Source organism: Tachyglossus aculeatus, chromosome 12, assembly GCF_015852505.1.
Source record: "Tachyglossus aculeatus isolate mTacAcu1 chromosome 12, mTacAcu1.pri, whole genome shotgun sequence".
Lineage (NCBI taxonomy): Eukaryota > Metazoa > Chordata > Mammalia > Monotremata > Tachyglossidae > Tachyglossus > Tachyglossus aculeatus.
The window spans coordinates 32,258,891-32,278,368 of record NC_052077.1 but is presented as its reverse complement, the minus strand read 5'-3'; the positions used below and the strand labels follow the sequence as shown (position 1 = coordinate 32,278,368).

General features: G+C 45.1%; 1 protein-coding gene across 2 annotated transcripts in view; it reads left to right on the top strand.

The window, feature by feature from the left end:
• The first annotated feature begins 7,172 nt into the window (after nt 1-7,172).
• Nucleotides 7,173-19,478, top strand: part of SPOCK3 (SPARC (osteonectin), cwcv and kazal like domains proteoglycan 3) — a 341,328-nt gene continuing 329,022 nt past the window's right edge. For both annotated transcript variants that reach the window (XM_038755097.1, XM_038755096.1), the window contains exons 1-2: nt 7,173-7,248; nt 8,757-8,936. In XM_038755097.1, coding sequence (XP_038611025.1) covers nt 8,757-8,936 — 180 coding nt within the window. In that variant the 5' untranslated portion in view covers nt 7,173-7,248. The remainder of the gene's footprint in view (nt 7,249-8,756; nt 8,937-19,478) is intronic.

The window sequence follows — 19,478 nt, the reverse complement described above, 5'->3', positions numbered from 1 at the left end:
TTAGGTAGTTATGAAATGTTCTCTGGGGAACTGTGAGTCATTCTCTGCCCATAAACTAACGAATGCTTTGCAGTGCTCTATAAATGTTAAAGCTCAACGTACACAAGTATACACCTGAGACGTTTTTAGTCAAAGCCGAATTTCTTTGTGTTCACCTGATGTAGTTTACTGAATTGACATTATTATGATACATCGGGTAGAAGCTGATCACGTTTTTCCACTTTGAGGAATTCATTGACTGTATTACTTATTTTTTTAAGCAGCTATATTTATGAAAAAATTGTTAGGAGCTCCAAGGCCTTTGGGGCTAACTACGTATAATTAAAAATACATTTTTATTCATTTAGTAATTGATAATCACTTGATCCATTAATTAGTCAGTTTGATAATTTCGAGTGTGTCCCTTCTCAAGTGCCTGAATGTGAATTATGCCTAAGTAAAATGTGATCTGACCCAAATTGAGGATTTTTTTTTCCCCTTCTTCTTCTGGATTGCACTAGTCAAATTGATTGCTCAGGGAAATCCAGGGTTAGCAGAAGAAGGTGGGTGGCAGGAGCAGCTCCTTTATGCATTGCTGAGTCCCCGCATAATGATGGAATATCATCAGGGTCAAAATAGGAAATTATCTAGGGCCTACCATCAGTGGGATCTACTGTAATTGGTCGACCGTCCATGCTGTCCTGTCAGTATCGTATTAGGTGATCGTGTATTGGTTGTAGACCAGACAGTATGGTTTTCAGCTGTCTAATTTGGATTCAGCCCAGTCCCTTTATCCCTGATACTTATTTCTGCAGCACCCAGCCTTCTTCCCCTTGAATTAGAGAGGCAGTGTTGCTCAGTGGACAGAGCCCGGGCTTGGGAGTCAGAGATCATGGGTTCTAATTCCGACTCCGCCACTTATCAGCCGTATGACTTTGGGCCAGTCACTTAACTTCTCTGTGCCTCAGTTACCTCATCTGGAAAATGGGGATTAAGACTGTGAGCCCCATGTGGAACAACCTGATCACCTTGTATCGCCCCCAGAGAATGGTGCTTGGCACATAGTAAGCGCTTAACAATTACCAAAATTATTGTTATTATTTTTATTGTGGACTGTGAGCCCACTCTTCTAGACTGTGAGCCCACTGTAGGGTAGGGACCGTCTCTATATGTTGCCAACTTGTACTTCCCAAGAGCTTAGTACAGTGCTCTGCACACAGTAAGTGCTCAATAAATACGATTGAATGAATGAATGAATTATTATTATTGAATTTTTGTGCCAGATTCCTTTGACTGGAAGCATTCGCAGGTTTCAAGGGAACTTGTAGGGAATGCAGTGGTTCTGAAGCAATTTTAAAACTGAAGGGGCAGGATACCCTGGAGGAATGCTCTACGCTCAGACAGACTGCTGCAAAAATTATTATTATTACATTCTGCAGCTTGTTGGCCTCATATGTATGACATTGTGAACAGCTTGGAGGGTACTTTTTTATGGTATTTGTTCGAGCATTTACTAGGCACTAGAAAGTTGCATAGCTTCCTAGGTGGCCAGGTACTGGTCTAAGCACTGGGGTAGATACAAGGAAATCAGATTGCACATGGTTCATGTCGTACATGGGGCTCACAAGTCTTAATCTCCATTTCACAGATGAGGTAACTGAGGCACAGAAAAGTTGTGACTTTCCCAAGATCACACAGCAGATAAGTGGCAGGGATGGGATTAGAACCCAGGTCCTTCTGATTCCCAGGCCAGTGCTCTACCCTTTCAGAAAGAGTACATATTGATACAGTTAATGTTGTATGACCTGACTACTTCAGAAGTGACACTGAAGCTACTTCCCAAGAAAACTCATTAAAAAACTCAGAGCTTTCTTTTTCTTAATGGTAATTGCGGTGACCATTTTATATTAGTTTTGAATATGTTCTGCAAAATACAAATTGAATAACATAAAAATGATTTTACATTTCAGTGTATAAAACTTTATAAAATAAGAATGTGAACTCTGCTTACGTGACACAATTTTATGATGGTGTCAGCAGATCTTTAGTGTGCTGGATTTGCAGTGACCAGGGATTACTTTTGTGTGTGTGACTGCTACTGAACAGATGAATCTAGCATACAGCATTTTCCCAGAGTGCTGACTCTTACACAGATCAGAATTTGCGCCTTAGACAAACTATACATAGCAGGGATAAGGAAAAAAAAATCAGTATCTCTAAATCAGATATTTACCTAATAACACATCCAGCTATAGAATGGGAAGATTATCCTAAGCAAAAATCATGAATATTTCTGGTCCCTGAAAAGAAAAATCACCGTAAGTTGCATACAACCCTCCACATCTTGCCAAATTGTTGGACCCCAAGCAGAGCTATTTCAGATCCTTGACAATTTGACTTTGGGAGGGAGGGGGAAACGTCTCAATATATTTTAAGCTTTCTCATTGAGATCTTAACAAGCAACTAAACTTTAATGTTACACCTTAATAATATTGAGGAAAACAGACTATTTGTATTTGAGTAAATGAGCATCAACTATGATAAAGTCCTAGATCTCAGTGAGATTAAGAAAATATTGTAGAACTCAATATACTTAAAATTCTGAACGACACAATACCAATAAAATGTTTAGGAATCACTGTTTTGGCTAGAATCCTAAAGTCGTGTAGAGAAACTGTCAGTAACCCAGGCCGCAATGGGTGTGGGTTTCTTTCAGTCCAATTAATAATAATGAGTGCCCACGGTGTGCAGAGCACTGAATGAAATGCTTGGGAGGGTGCAATAGACATGATTCCTGTCCTCAAGGGTCTAGCTGTGGAGACAGACCGTAAAATAATTTACAAGTAGGAGAAATTTACAGATGGTTGGAAAAACAATTTCAGAGTAGGTTCTACATTGGGGGTGCTTTATTCCAGTTAGTTCTTTCCAAGCAAACTATTCCTTGGTGACTTCTTTTGCTGAAAGAATGTCTTTGGTTCTAGTTCTCAAGTTTGCCAGTATTGCCTAATTTAAAAGCAACTCTGCCCTTGCTACTGCTGAAGACTATCAGAACTCCACCCCAGCAGGTTCATTGCTTAAGTATTTGAGAAGCAATGTGGCCTAGTGTGGCCTCTCACAGGCCGGGGAATGAAAGGACCTGGGTTCTAACCCCAGCTCTGCCACTTCAATCAATCAATCAATCAATCAATCATATTTATTGAGCGCTTACTATGTGCAGAGCACTGTACTAAGCGCTTGGGAAGTACAAATTGGCAACACATAGAGACAGTCCCTACCCAACAGTGGGCTCACAGTCTAAAAGGGTGAGACAGAGAACAGAACCAAACATACCAACAAAATAAAATAAATAGGATAGAAATGTTCAAGTAAAATAAATAAATAAATAAATAAATATGCTGTATGATCTTGGGCAAGTCACTTGATATTTCCGTGCCCGTTAACTCCTCCGCAATCAATCGTATTTGAGTGCTTATTGTGTGAGAGTGCTCTACTAAGTGCTCGGGAGACTGCAATATAACAGAGTTGGTGGACACATTCCCTGCCCATGATGGATTTACAGTCTAGAAGACTAAATCCCCATCTGTAAAATGGAGACTAAAACTGTGAGGCCCATGTGAGACATGAACTGTGTCCAACCTGATTTGCCTGTATCTACCCCAGTATTCAGTACGGTGGTTGGTGCACAGTAAGTGCTTAACACTTGCCATAAAAAAAGAATAGAAAAGGGGCTTAGTGATTGTGTTGGTGTCTGTTTCAGGACACGTTACCTGTTGATGACTGCTCCTTCCTCCCTCCCTTCCTTTCCTCCGGAAAAGTAATTTCACACCACTTTACCCTTCTTGCTGTGGAACAGATTCACTCTCTGATTCTAGTCTGTTGAGGGAACAGCGCTAGAGTTGGGCAAGGGGAGGGGAATTTTAACTTCCCTATATTCCCTCCCCCCCCATATTCCCTCCCCCCCCGGCTGTTTCCTGAGACCATCTCCTGGATTGAGGTGTTTGGTTTTTTTTTCTGGTTCAGACCACTCACTCCATCTGGAGAATGTGATTCCGGAGAATATCTCTGGTTCTATTTTTCAGGGTTGCAACTCCTTTTCCTTATTCATAGCATCCACCTCCCTCCCCCGCATCTAAAGCTTCCCTATTTTCCTGGAAATTTACGTTGCCAGCCTATTTTTTGATGGCAATTTTGAAAGAATACATTTTGTTCCAGCGCTAAATAAAGGGATCAAGATGTAAAGATGTCACGTGAATCACCTAAAAATAGAAAAAGAGCTTCGCTTAGTGGGAAGAGAGATAAGGCTCCGGAGTTTGGGGGTGGGGGTCCCAGAATCTGCAACTGTAGCTGGTAGGGACTTGGGCTAACTTCTCTGTGCCTCAGTGACCTCATCTGTAAAATGGGGATGAAGACCGTGAGCCCCATGTGGAACAGCCTAATAACCTTGGAACTACCCCAGCGCTTAGAGCCGTGCCTGGCAAAGAGTAAGCACTTAACAAATACGAATATTATAATTGATAATAATAATAATAATAGCATTGATTTAGCACTTACTATATACCAAATACAAATATTATAATTAATAATAATAATAATAGCATTTATTAAGCGCTTACTATGTGCAAAGCACTGTTCTAAGCGCTGGGGAGGTTAAAAGGTGTTGAGGTGGTCCCACAGGGGCTCACAGTCTTAATCCCCATTTTATAGATGAGGGAACTGAGGCCCAGAGAAGTTGTGACTTGCCCAAAGTCACACAGCTGACAAGTGGCGGAGGCGGCATTTGAACCCATGACCTCTGACTCCAAAGCCAATTATGATGATGATTTTTCTAGGGAAGCTCCCTCCCCGGAACAACTGCACTTCTCAGGCTGACAAGGTGGCAGAACATTTAGAGGAGTCTGAAAATGGGGCATTTTCTGAACTGTCCCCCCCGGCTGTCCAGCTCCAGGCCAAGATGGGATGTCCTTTTCATTCATTCAATCGTATTTATTGAGCACTTACTGTGTGCAGAGCACTGTACTAAGCGCTTGAGAAGTCCAAGTTGGCAACATATAGAGACGGTCTCTACCCAACAGCGGGCTCTGCATCTCATTCATTCATTCATTTATTCATTCATTCATTCATTCATTCATTCATTCAATCATATTGATTGAGGCTTACTGTGTGCAGAGCACTGTACTAAGCGCTTGGGAAGTCGAAGTTGGCAGCATATAGAGACGGTCCCTACCGAACAGCGGGCTCTGCATCTCATTCATTCATTCAATCGTATTGATTGAGGCTTATTGTGTGCAGAGCACTGTACTAAGCGGTTGGGAAGTCCAAGTTGGCAACATATAGAGACGGTCCCTACCCAACAGCGGGCTCTGAATCTCCATTCATTCATTCAATCGTATTGATTGGGCGCTTACTGTGTGCAGAGCACTGGACTAAGCGCTTGGGAAGTCCAAGGTGGCAACATATAGAGACAGTCCCTATCCAACAGCGGGCTCTGCATCTCCATTCATTCATTCAATCGCATTGATTGAGCGCTTACTGTGTGCAGAGCACTGTACTAAGTGCTTGGGAAGTCCAAGTTGGCAACATATAGAGACAGTCCCTACCCAACAGCGGGCTCTGCATCTCATTCATTCATTCATTCAATCGTATTTATTGAGGCTTACTGTGTGCAGAGCACTGTACTAAGCGCTTGGGAAGTGCAAGTTGGCAACATATAGAGACGGTCCCTACCCAACAATGGGCTCTGCATCTTATTCATTCATTCATTAAATCGTATTTATTGAGGCTTACTGTGTGCAGAGCACTGTACTAAGCGCTTGGGAAGTCCAAGTTGGCAACATATAGAGACAGTCCCTACCCAACAGCGGGCTCTGCATCTCCATTCATTCATTCAATCGTATTTATTGAGGCTTACTGTGTGCAGAGCACTGTACTAAGCGCTTGGGAAGTCCAAGTTGGCAACATATAGAGACGGTCCCTACCCAACAGCGGGCTCACAGTCTAGAAGAGTGTGCAGGAGGAGAGATGCCCTCCGGAGCATTCATTGATTCATTCAATCGTATTGATTGAGCGCTTACTGTGTGCAGAGCACTGTACTAAGCGCTTGGGAAGCCCAAGTCGGCACTGTGTGCAGAGCACTGTACTAAGCGCTTGGGAAGTCCAAGTTGGCAACATATAGAGACGGTCCCTACCCAACAGCGGGCTCTGCATCTCCATTCATTCATTCAATCGTATTGATTGAGCGCTTACTGAGTGCAGAGCACTGTACTAAGCGCTTGGGAAGTCCAAGTTGGCAACATATAGAGACGGTCCCTACCCAACAGCGGGCTCACAGTCTAGAAGAGTGTGCAGGAGGAGAGATGCCCTCCGGGGCATTCATTGATTCATTCAATCGTATTGATTGAGCGCTTACTGTGTGCAGAGCACTGTACTAAGCGCTTGGGAAGTCCAAGTCGGCACTGTGTGCAGGGCACTGTACTAAGCGCTTGGGAAGTCCAAGTTGGCAACATATAGAGACGGTCCCTACCCAACAGCGGGCTCTGCATCTCCATTCATTCATTCAATCGCATTGATTGAGCGCTTACTGTGTGCAGAGCACTGTACTAAGCGCTTGGGAAGTCCAAGTTGGCATCATATAGAGACGGTCCCTACCCAACAGCGGGCTCACAGTCTAGAAGAGTGTGCAGGAGGAGAGATGCCCTCCGGGGCATTCATTGATTCATTCAGTCGTATTGATTGAGCGCTTACTGTGTGCAGAGCACTGTACTAAGCGCTTGGGAAGTCCAAGTCGGCACTGTGTGCAGGGCACTGTACTAAGCGCTTGGGAAGTCCAAGTTGGCAACATATAGATACCCAACAATGCCCCCTCCCCATCCCCTAATTCCCAAGGTCTGCCTTTCCATCCATCCAGAGCAACAGGGAGGAGATGAGGAGCCACTAAGGGGGCGTGGGAGCCCAAGCATGAACCCGGGAGGTGGGGGAGATGCCCCGGCCGGGGGAAGGAGCTCCCTCCTGCAGAGTGCAGTGGGTGGCTGGCAAAATCCGCCTTGCAGCCGGGCTCCCCGGTGGGTCGGAGGAGGAGGGAGGAGAGGAGAAGGGAGGGGAGGGGAGGGGGGTGGAGATGGGGCCGGGGGAGGGGGAAGGGGGACTGAGGGGAGCTGAGTGGCCGGCTCGGCACGGCGGAGCCCACACCAGCTCCTCAGACGGACGGAGTTGGCGGCGGCGAGCTGGATTTCCAGCAGGAGCTGAGGATACAGTGCGGACCTTTCCAGCAAGGTGATGTGCTAGGCAGTATACCTCTACATCTATTCGCAGCCTCTAGGTTCGCAGCGTATATATGTGTGTTGAGCTTTGCAGCATACATCTATGTATGTATATATCTAGATATATAGATAGAGAGAGAAAGAGGCTCCCCTCTTTCTACCCCCCCCCCCACCCCCTTCTCTCTCCCCTCTCTCTCTTTTTTTTCTTTAAGAGGGGATGGTTGTTTGTGCATGTGCGATTGGAGGTAGGTGAGGGCTGGGAGGTGAATATCTGTGTATGCATATATCTAGATATATAGATATAGAGAGAAAGAGGCTCCCCTCTTTCTACCCCCCCCCACCCCTTTCTCTCTCCCCCCTCTCCCTTTTTTTTCTCTTTTTTAAGAGGGGATGGTTGTTTGTGCACGTGCGATTGGAGGTAGGTGGGGGCTGGGAGGTGAATATCTGTGTATGTATATATCTAGATATATAGATAGAGAGAGAAAGAGGCTCCCCTCTTTCTACCCCCCCCACCCCTTTCTCTCTCCCCTCTCTCTCTTTTTTTTTCTTTAAGAGGGGATGGTTGTTTGTGCATGTGCGATTGGAGGTAGGTGAGGGCTGGGAGGTGAATATCTGTGTATGCATATATCTAGATATATAGATATAGAGAGAAAGAGGCTCCCCTCTTTCTACCCCCCCCCCACCCCTTTCTCTCTCTCCCCTCTCCCTTTTTTTTCTCTTTTTTAAGAGGGGATGGTTGTTTGTGCACGTGCGATTGGAGGTAGGTGGGGGCTGGGAGGTGAATATCTGTGTATGTATATATCTAGATATATAGATAGAGAGAGAAAGAGGCTCCCTTCTTTCTACCCCCCCACCCCTTTCTCTCTCCCCTCTCTCTTTTTTTCTTTTTTAAGAGGGAATGGTTGTGCACGTGCGATTGGAGGTAGGTGGGGGCTGGGAGGTGAATATCTGTGTATGTATATATCTAGATATATAGATAGAGAGAGAAAGAGGCTCCCCTCTTTCTACCCCCCCACCGCTTTCTCTCTCCCCTCTCTCTCTTTTTTTCTTTTTAAAGAGGGGATGGTTGTTTGTGCATGTGCGATTGGAGGTAGGTGGGGGCTGGGAGGTGAATATCTGTGTATGTATATATCTAGATATATAGATATAGGGAGAAAGAGGCTCCCCTCTTTCTACCCCCCACCTCTTTCTCTCTCCCCTCTCTCTCTTTTTTTTTCTTTTTTTAAGAGGGGATGGTTGTGCATGTGCGCTTGGAGGTAGGTGGGGGCTGGGAGGTGAATATCTGTGTATGTATATATCTAGATATATAGATATAGAAAGAGGAGCCCTTCTTTCTACCCCCCCACCCCTTTCTCTCTCCCCTCTCTCTTTTTTCTTTTTTAAGAGGGGATGGTTGTTGGTGCATGTGCGATTGGAGGTGACCCCAAGCTCCTTCCCCTCTGGTGTGAGCCTATTTCTGACTTCCCCCCTGTTTCCCTCCCTCCCTGTCCCCCCTCCCTGGCCTCCTGTCCCCTCTCCCAGATGCTAAAGGCCCCGGCTTTTTGGTGCGTGTGTGCAGCGGCCTGGTGCAGTCAGGTCCTCGCGGCGGCCGCAGCCTCGGCGGCCCGCTCGGACGGCGGGAATTTTCTGGATGATAAGCAGTGGCTCACCACCATCTCCCAGTATGACAAGGAAGTCGGGCAGTGGAACAAATTCCGAGACGTAAGTGCCGGGGAATCCTCCTCCCTCCTGCCCTTTTAGGCTGGGGAAGAGAAAGGGGTGGAGGGTGGGCCGGAGATGGCGGGGTGCTGGAGAGGGGAGGAGAAGTTCCCTGCTCGGATGCTTTCCTCCTTCGGGCTGCTGCGGGATCTAGTTCGTTCATTCATTCATTCAGTCGTATTTATCGAGCGCTTACTGTATGCGGAGCACTGGACTAAGCCCTTATCTAGTTCAGGAGGAAAGGTTTTTGCACCTCTGGACCCCTTTCCACCCCAATCCCCTTCCCCTTGCACCCCAATCTCCTTCTCCTTGCATCCCAATTCCCTTGCACCCCAATCCCCTTCCCCTTGCACCCCAATCCCTTTCCCCTTGCATCCCAATCCCCTTCCCCTTGCATCCCAATCCCCTTCTACTTGCATCCTAATCCCCTTCTCCCTGCATCCTAATCCCATTCCCCCTGCACCCCGATCCCCTTCTTGTATCCCAATCCCCTTCTCCTTGCATCCCAATCCCCTTCCCCTTGCATCCCAATCCCCATCTCCTTGCATCCCAATCCCCTTCCCTTCGCACCCCAATCCCCTTCCCCCTGCATCCCAATCCCCTTCCCCTCGCACCCCAATCCCCTTCCCCTCGCATCCCAATCCCCTTCCCCTCGCATCCCAATCCCCTTCCCCTCCATCTCTTCCGCGCAACAACCGTGCTGGTGGGAAAAGCCCGGGGAGCGCAGCCTTTCTGGTGCTCAACTTTTCGAAAGGATGTTTTCTGGCGCTCCAGTCAAACGCGGCAGATGTGCACATGCCGGGCACTGCTCCTAAGTAGCCGGAATCGATCTGGCCCCTAATGGACCATTATTTTTAAGGCAGGAGAGGGGAAGATGCAAGATTTATAAATGCCGTTGGGCCGGGAGGCGAGAGAGCGTGTGTGTGTGTGTATGTTTTTTTTTTGTGTGTGTGTGTATTAAAGAGTTAAACGGGCTGTGGTCTAGGGTCAAGGGTTATTGGGGTGGTGGGTGTTGGCGCTGTCGGGGGGGAAGAGATCTGCTGTGTGCCTGCCTTGGAACCGTTAGGCGTGCCACGTTTGGCATTGTTTTTCCACCTGATTGGAGAGGCATGGGGAATCACAGCTCGCTTCCGTCTGTCTTCAGCGTCAGGGTGGCAGGGAGCCCTAAGCACTCAGGCCCCGCTTCCCGGGATGGGCAGGAGACCCCTTGACAGCCCCCTCTCCTTTCCCCTCCCCATGCACCCCATAACCTACCCCTTTCCTCCAATCATTGCCTGTCTCTGCTGCCTCCTCTGGAGGCCGGGATGAAGTGGGAGGGCAGGATAGGACCGGCATTCCGGAAGGGATTCACCCCCTTTCCAACCTTGGCACGCGGGGACCATTGCCGCCTGTACAAGCAAGACAATTCCGGATCAACTTGACCCGATCAGTGACCGACTTGGCCAAATTCTGGCCAACTGGGACAGTGGGACATGCCCCACCTGCTGCTCCCCACCCAGATCCCCAGTGGGTTTAGCTTTTATCAGCACTACTTTGTTTCAGGGGTCTTATGAACTTCCAAAGTGGGAAGCAAGGAACCTGCCCACCTGTGGAGGTGGGTGGTTGGCAGGAATAGCAAGTGGCTGGGAGGAATAGCAAGTAGCCGGGCTTGCTCCTGCTGGCCACTAGTAGATGGTGGCTGGCTCCCTCGTACCCCTGGGGATGCTGTAGGGAGAGGGACCCTGATATCACCCCCACATTGCTCTAGTGTGCTCTGGGCCCATCTGCTAGAGGGGAGCAGAATGCAAATATTGCTGGGAAGGGAGGGGAGGGCAGGATGGAAATCCTGTTCTCCATTCCAGGCTGAGGTCTCGAGTTCCCCAGTTGATGGGAAACATTTGTCTAACAGAGCTGTGCATACACCAAGAGGTCTAGCCGTGATCTGCGGCCTCAAGCCAGACTGGAAGTGAATCTGGCCTGAACTAAAAGTGGGCTTGGACTCCCTTGCAGGGTATGCTGCTGGGCCCTGGAGGCCCATCAGGCCAGAGTCCGACTCCTGTACCCACACGGCACCCATCCTCAGAAAGTGAGGCCTGCACTTGTTTTGGTGCAGTGGCATCCCAAAATAGGATGGCTGGGGACAGTAGGGGCGAGAGGGACCGTCCAAACGTAGCAGGAGACTGGCCTGGGAATTTCACTCCACACTGGCCCCACTGTTTCTGAGCTCTCAGGCTGAACTTGACTCATGCAAGATTTTATGTTCATGGACTATTAAAATTCCTGGAGGCCTACCCTCCCTGGAACCCCAAATTATGCTCACTCTACTCACGGCAGCAAGTGCCCGTGGCCGCTGCCATAGCGGCGCTCTCCTTGCTCTTTCTTTGCTCTCCCCTTCACTGAAGGCCACAACCAAACTGAAAGCGATTGGGTGCCCTTTGCCACTGATAAGCTGCTTTCTAGCTGCTGCCTCCAAGCTAGTGAGAAGTTATTACTTCTCTTTCAGTGTCCTAGGTAATAACTCTTCCTCTTATTCCTCCTCTCTTACACTAGGATCTGCAGCAGCAGTAGGGGACAGTCCACCTGCCACCAGAGAGCACAGTCCTTCATCCCTAAACCCCCCCGCCCGGCCTTGGGATCTCTTTCCCTCCCTCACTGTCCCTGTGTCTTTCTAGATTTTGTCCCGGCTTCTGAAATCTAGAGATCCCATATTGTCTCTTCATATCTCTGCTTGACTCTCCCTCCCCTCCATCCTCCTTCCTCTGCTGCCTCCTGGGATCTATTTATCTACTTTTTTAAAGGAGGTTTGCCCTTCTAGAATGGAGCTTCCCCCCTCTATTCATAATGTGACTTTCCTTAACTCATTTTTAAGTGTCACAGAAAAACAGGCTAACGAGGAGAAAGAAACACAGACTCCAGTGCTTGGGGCTTACTCACATTCCTTTCTCCCCCACCTGGGATCCAGAGTTGCAGATTTAAAGAAAAGGTGTCAGGTTTCCTCTCCTGAAGCTTCAGGAATAGCAGCAGCTGGCAAACAGTGAGCAAAAAGAAAGGGTGAGTTGTGGGGTGGGGTGTGGAAGGAGGGGTCTCCTCCCCTTATCCCATATCACTACTGTCTTAATGAGGCTTGGTTCAGGAGGTGGGAGCAGGAGGGCAGGGAGAGCTATGGTTCTTTAAACAGAATATATATTGTATCTTATTGCAGTCAGTCAGGTCAAATGTCCTCTTTATAAAAACACCCAACAAGTAAAATACAACTCCAGCAAAGCATAGTGTTCCAGAGAGAAAGAGCAGAAGGCAGTGTGGAGTAGGAGTCGGGGGGCAGTGAGGGAGAAAGTCTAAGAGGGGCAGAGAGAACAATATAAACAAGGGAATGGGAAAGAAAAGGAGTGAGTACAGTATATATCACACTAGGAAAAGAGGTGCTAGTTCTGCTAACATGGATCAGTCAGTGGTTTGCATTGAACATTTAAGAATTTAGCATACACTGAAACATGCACAAACACATCCCCACTAATGCATGCTGCTATAGTTCCTTTCTGCTTCACTGCCTTCTATGGATATCACTGTTTTTCAGTAAGGAAAAACAGCTTGTGTATAATCCTCTTCCAGTTTGCAGATTCATATACGCAAGCAAACTGCTACACATATGAACACACCTAGATATGTGTCTACATTTTCACACATACTGATGTAGATTCTTATACCTTATTCAAACCTTATTGAGCACTTACAGTACTTGAGAAAGTACAAAGCAATAGAGTTGGTAGATCAAATCCGCAAGGAGCCTAGAGTTTATCGCAGGAGTCGGAAGACAAAATAAATCACACAGAGGGCAAAGAGGGTTTAAAGATACTGACTAAAGCCCTGTGGGGCTCACTTCAGTCTCAAAGTGTTTCAGGGATCCACAGCCAAGTGCAGAGTGGATGCTGAGGGGAGTGTGGATATGATGGCTTAATCTGGGAAGGCCTCTTGGAGGAGATGTGTTTTTAGAAGGGTTTTGAAGGAGGGTGTTGGACTCTAGGAGTTGTAGCTCTATCTAGCTAATCTATATCCATATATGTAATATATATTTATTCATATATGTATATGCGTGGCCAGGAAGGGAAGAAAATGTGAGAAGAGGGATTCTAAGCAGATGGGATGGCACACTGGGAAAGTCATTTAGGTCAAAACTAGCAGGTTCAAGAGGGTTTTGAAAAAAAAATCATGGACAAGTAGTCCATTATGAGAAATTAGAGGGGAAGTTGGGGATGTAAAAGGGAGATATTAAAGATGTTTAGATGATGCATCCTCTGCATTAGGGTGAATGTCGGGGGGCAGCCATCATGTGGTTCCTTCCAACATTCCTAACAGCTCTGAGAGAATACTTTTGTACTTATTGAGCACTTCCTGTGTATAGAGCACTGTACTAAGTGCTTGGGCAAGTACAATACAACAATAATCAGACACATTCCGGGCTTGTAGCCTTGGACCACTGACCTGACCCAGTAATAATAAAAATGATGGTATTGGTTAAGCGCTAACTATATGCCAAGCACTTTTGTAAGCGCTGGGGTAGATACAAGGTAATCAGGCTGTCCCACGTGGGACTCACGGTCTTAATCTCCATTTTCCAGGTGAGGTAACTGAGGCCCAGAGAAGTTATGTGACTTGCCCAAAGTCACACAGCTGATAAGTGGCAGAGCAGGGATTGGAACCCATGACCTCTGAATCCTAAACCCATGCTCTTTCTACTAAGCCACACTGCTTCTCTAATCACATGACTATGTCCTTATGAATGAATGAAGTGAGAATCAATCAATGAGGCACTTACTGTTTGCAGGGCACTGTACTAAGTGCTTGGGAGGGTACCGTACATCAGCAAAGACAAGAGAACCTCCACAGAACTGTTGTCTCGTTTAAGAATTGAGGCCACATGGGAGTGGGAAGCCTGGATAAGAGATGTGAGCACATAATGGAACTTGAAAAATACTAGTGCATTTTTATGAACCCACTTCAGCTTTGGGTGTTCTTGAAGTCATGGTGAACTGAACAGACCATCTTCATATTAGAATGTAAAAAGATTCGAAAAGAATAGAAGAATTTGGGAAGGAGCTTGCCCAATGGACAGAGCACAGGCCTGAGAACCAGAGGGCCTGGGTTCTAATCCCTACTCTGCCACTTGTCGACTGGGTGACTTGGGCAAGTCACTTAACTTCTTTGGGCCTCAGTTACCTCATATATAAAATGGGGATTAAGACTGTGAGCCCCATGTAGGGCATGTGACTGTGTCCAACCTTAGTAATTTGAATCTACCCCAGCTCTTAGTACAGTGCCTAGAACATTATAAGCATGTAAAAAATGACAGGAAACAAATTAATACCCAGGTGGATAAGAGGAAATATGGGGCCTTATGAGTGACGTGAAGATTGATTACAATAGGATGTTGTGTGTTTTATAAAAGTGCAGTTCTTACAGCAGAGGGGATTGGGCTTAGTAGAGAAGCAGCACGGCCTACTGGATAGAGCACAGCACTGGGAGTCAGAAGGACCTTCATCCTAATTCTGCCTCTGCCACGTTTCTGCCGTATGACCTTGGGCAAATCACGTCCCTTCTCTGGGCCTCAGTTACCTCACCTGCAAAACGGGGATTAAGACTGTGAACCCCATGTGGGAAAAGCACTGTATCTAATCCGATTAGCTTGTATCCACCCCAGTGTTAGTACGGTGTCTGGACCATAGTAAGAACTTAACAAATGTTATAACTATCATTATTACTAGGGCCTTTCTTGAGTGTGGGTGGGTTGTCATCCTGCAAACAAACACCACCTCCACCCTTATTCTGTGAAGATATGAAAGCAAGTATTCTTGCATGAAGGACAGAGTACAAAGGGAGGCCTGTGGCAAGAGGAAGTGAGAGTTGGGAGAAGTAGAGATACTGAGATAATGGCAGTCCCTTAGCCTATCTCATGACTCTCCTTTGCCTCCACTTCTTTATTATCATAATTATGGCATAAACTAAAGTTTTTTTCAGTCGTATTTGTTAAGCGCCTACTATGTGTTCTAAGCACTGAGGTAGATATGAGTAAACCCAGGTATAGCCCCTATCCCATGTGGGGCTCTCATTCTAAGTAGGAGGGAGAACAGAGAAGCAACGTGGCTCAGTGGAAAGAGCACAGGCTTGGGCGTCAGAGATCATGGGTTCTAATGCCAGCTCCACCTCTTTTCAGCTGTGTGACTTTGGACAAGTCACTTAACTTCTCTGCGCCTCAGTTACCTCGTCTGTAAAATGGGGATTAAGATTGTGAGCCCCATTTGGGACAACCTGATCTCCTTGTATCTCTTCCACTGCTTAGAACAGTGCTTTGCACATAGTAAGAGCTTAAAAATGCCATAAAAAACAGGTATTGAATCTCCATTTTGCAGTTGAAGACATTAGGGCAAAGAGAAGTTAAATGACTTATCCATGACACAGCAGGCAAGTAGCAGAGCAGGATTAGAACCCAGGTCCTCTGGCTCTCAGGCTGATGCTCTATCCACTAGGACCATATTCTCCAAGTGGTTACTATATCATAATGCCCAGATAGATAAAAGGTTATCGGATTGGGCACAGTTCCTCTCCCATCAGGAGATACAATCTCACAATGCTCACAGTCTGTCTCCTCCCCATTTTACAGATGAGGAAACAGAGGCCCACAGAGAGGAAGTGACTTGTTCAAGATCCCACACAAGGCCAGTGGTGGAGTTGGGAATCAAAATCAGGTGTCCTGACTCCTAGCCATGTGGTTTTTCCACTAGACTAATCCTATCTCCCACATTTTTTCCATCAGAGTGATACATGCTAGTTGGCTCTGTGGTTTGAACTATCAGTAAATTTCCCCTCAATATCTTTGTAAATTATTTTATTCAATAGAGAATATTGAGGCTAATTTGGGCAGAGCACTCCTCCAATGTCTTGTTAAATTCAACGATCAGGGGTAAACGTAGAATTAAATTGCAGTATCCAATCTGTCAGAGAAACCAAGTTCAGATATAGCAATAGGAAGAAAAATGATCTTATTGCCATAAATTTAATTTGATCCTGTTTTGAGAATCTTTTGCAGAACAGTATGTCATTGATATTTTACTTTCTTTAAAACAAATTCTTATGATTTAATATGAGATGTCTTGATCCAGTATATATTTAAATGTTCTCAGATCCTGCTCTCTCAATCCTGTGTCCTTGGGCCAGGGCACACTACTAAATATGATTTAAATAAAATGTGCATTTTAAACTATTTTATAATTCTAGTTGGAAATTTAATTTGGTAAGAATAGACTTCTAAAACCTGGTGAGGATAAATCTTTGTCATTTTTATGGACAACTGTTGCCTCTATAATATTGTTCATATACTAGAAAGTTTGCCCATGGAGTAAAAATCAAAAGAGTTTTGCCAGCACTAATTCTGAGTATATAGTCAGGAAAATGTTTCTGTTGACCACACAGATACATTCATTCAAATTTCTTAAATATTTAGGAATTACTACCTTAATGACTAGGAATTCCAATTTATAATTGCTAGATGATTCATGTTCCAAGAAGGAAGAAGCAGGAGGTTTTGGTATGATGATTTTAGTAATAAGGCGTTTCTTGACTTATGACACAGTGGTTTTTATGCACTGTATTTTAAGCTGAAACATTGTCAGAACCAATTTTTGGTTCTTTAGCCAAGGTCAAATGCTCTATTTTTACCAAAATTGCTTCAAAACTTGAGTTCACATTTAGTGAATTCAGCTAGATTGTAAAATCCTTGAGGGAAGGAATTGTTCTACTTTATTTTGTTCTCCCAGACTTGTACTACAGTGCTTTGCACTCAGTGACTGAGCCCCTTCCTTCCTCTCCCCCTCGTCCCCCCTCTCCATCCCCACATCTTACCTCCTTCCCTTCCCCACAGCACCTGTATATATGTATATATGGTTGTACATATTTATTACTCTATTTATTTATTTATTTATTTATTTATTTATTTTACTTGTACATTTCTATCCTATTTATTTTATTTTGTTGGTATGTTTGGTTTTGTTCTCTGTCTCCCCCTTTTAGACTGTGAGCCCACTGTTGGGTAGGGACTGTCTCTATGTGTTGCCAATTTGTACTTCCCAAGCGCTTAGTACAGTGCTCTGCACATAGTAAGCGCTCAATAAATACGATTGATTGATTGATTATAAAAGAAAAATCTAGCTACATTAATGCATTTATGTTGAGCGAGAGCAGTTCCAACTCTCATTCTACTGTGAGTAAAATGGACACCCCTTCTTGAGGTGTCCTCAACGTCTCTGATTGTACCTTACTCCCTCTCCCTGCCACCCCATTGCATAGTTTATACTGTTTCTCCATTCCCCTCGGGCTCCTATCATATCCTATCGTGGAGCTGAAACAGGTTGTAAAATTTAGAAATCAAGGACCATTTACCATAACCCGAAGTGTTCAAACTTTCCATTCAAAATTGATTCCTCCAAACTTTACCTTAAGATTTCAATCTATGATATTGAACACTTTGTGCAGAAGAATGTAAAAACTGCTCGGAAGAGTGCATTAGAGGTACTAGATGTGATCCCAGCCCTCAAGAGTCTTATAATTCTATAGTTTAAGTATATTAACATTTACATCCTTAAAGTCTCTTTTGGATTTACGCCTGCTGCTATTAAGACAAAGTTTATCCCAAGTTTATACATTTTTTTACTGAATTCTACTAGTGCATTTTTAAAAAATGGTGTTCATTAAGTGCTTACTGTGTGCCAGGCACTGTACTAAGTGCTGGGATAGATACAAGTTAATCAGGATGGACATAGTCTGTATCCCAGATGGGGCTCACAGTTTTAATCCCCATTTTACAGATGAGATAGTTGAAGACACAGAGAAGTTAAGTGACTTGCCCAAAAGACACTCAGCAGACAAGTATTGGAGCTGTTATTAGAAACTAGGTGCAAATATATATCTTTCTTTCTCCTCTCCTCTCCTGAACCTCCTTGAGGAAAGAAAGTTGGCTTCTAGATTTTCTGATCTCAGTATAATAATTAATTCTTCTCCTAATAACTCTTCCCTCCAATATTTTTGTAAGTCTTTCTCCTTCTAGATTTAAATGTTGAAAGGTTACTAATTTTCAAGTATCTATTCTAATGTGAACTTTAAGAACAAACTTCAATGTTATTAAAATTCTACACATTTTACCATAAAAACTCAGTGTTCCAAAATGCATGAGACTGAGGCCAGTCCAGTTAATGGATAGCCTACATGATTAAGCTTTCTGTTTCTAATAAAAATGGTTATATTAATTGTATACTGGACCCATTGCAATTTAAAGGATCTAAAGCACTTTAGTTAGCATTTAGTAATGTTTGAGGCTAAAAATACTTGGTAAATGAGTTTTCTGGATGAATGACTTTTCCAGCTAATTGAGGAGTCCATATTTGAGAGTTTTAACTCTAATATTGCAATATTTATGTGTGAGGAGCTTGGCAAAGTAGTGTAGCATCTACCACTTCCTTCTGCATCGCCCTGACATGCACTGTTTGCTCTTCCTCCCTCTCAGCCCCACAGCACTTATGTACCTATCCGTCATTTTATTTATTTGCATTGATGTCTGTCTGTCCCATTCTAGACTTTAAGCTTGTTGTGGGCAGGGAATGTGACTGTTTATTGTTGCCTTGAATTCTCCCAAGCACTTAGTACATACGATTGAATGAATGATATATGCGTGCTGTATGCAAAGCACTGAACTAAGCGCTTGGTTAGTACAGAGAAGCAGCGTGGCTCAGTGGAAAGAGCCCAGGCTATGGAGTCAGAGGTCATGAGTTCAAATCCTGGCTCTGCCAATTGTCAGCTGTGTGACTTTGGGCAAGTCACTTAACTTCTCTGTGCCTCAGTTACCTCATCGGTAAAATGGGGATTAAGACTGTGAGCCCCCTGCGGGACAATCTGATCACCTTGTAACTTCCCCAGCGCTTAGAACAGGCTTTGCACATAGTAAGTGCTTAATAAATGCCATTATTATTATTATTATTATTATTATTGCAGTACAGCAGAGCTAGTAGACGTGTTTCCTGCCCACATTGAGTTTATAGTCGAGAGAATGAGTTTGCAGTATAGAAGACACCATTTTCAGCACATTATGAGGGATTTAAAGTCACCCTTCCCTCAGTCCCACAGCACTTCATATTATTGTCCGTCTCCCCCTCCACACTGTAAGCTCCTAGAGGTCAGGGAATGTGTTTACCAACTCTATTGTACACCCCGAAGTGCTTAGTATAATGCTTTGCACACAGGAAGTGCTCGATAAATACCCACCTCCTAAAAGAGCGCCAGTTCCAGCACTGTTACCACTCCCACATCCACCCATCCCTGATACTATTAAAGAGGTAGATGGGATAGGTGATTCTGGCCAAAATTCTGCTTGTCATCTGGTATTGGGGGGGAAAAAAATCAGTGATGACCAACTCCTAGCCCAGAAGCTGGTAGGGCACCTGTCTCTACCCAAATTGCAAACAGTCCATTGAAGACACAGAGGCCAAGGAATGTAGTGCAAGTTGTGAAGTCAAACTCTTAGAT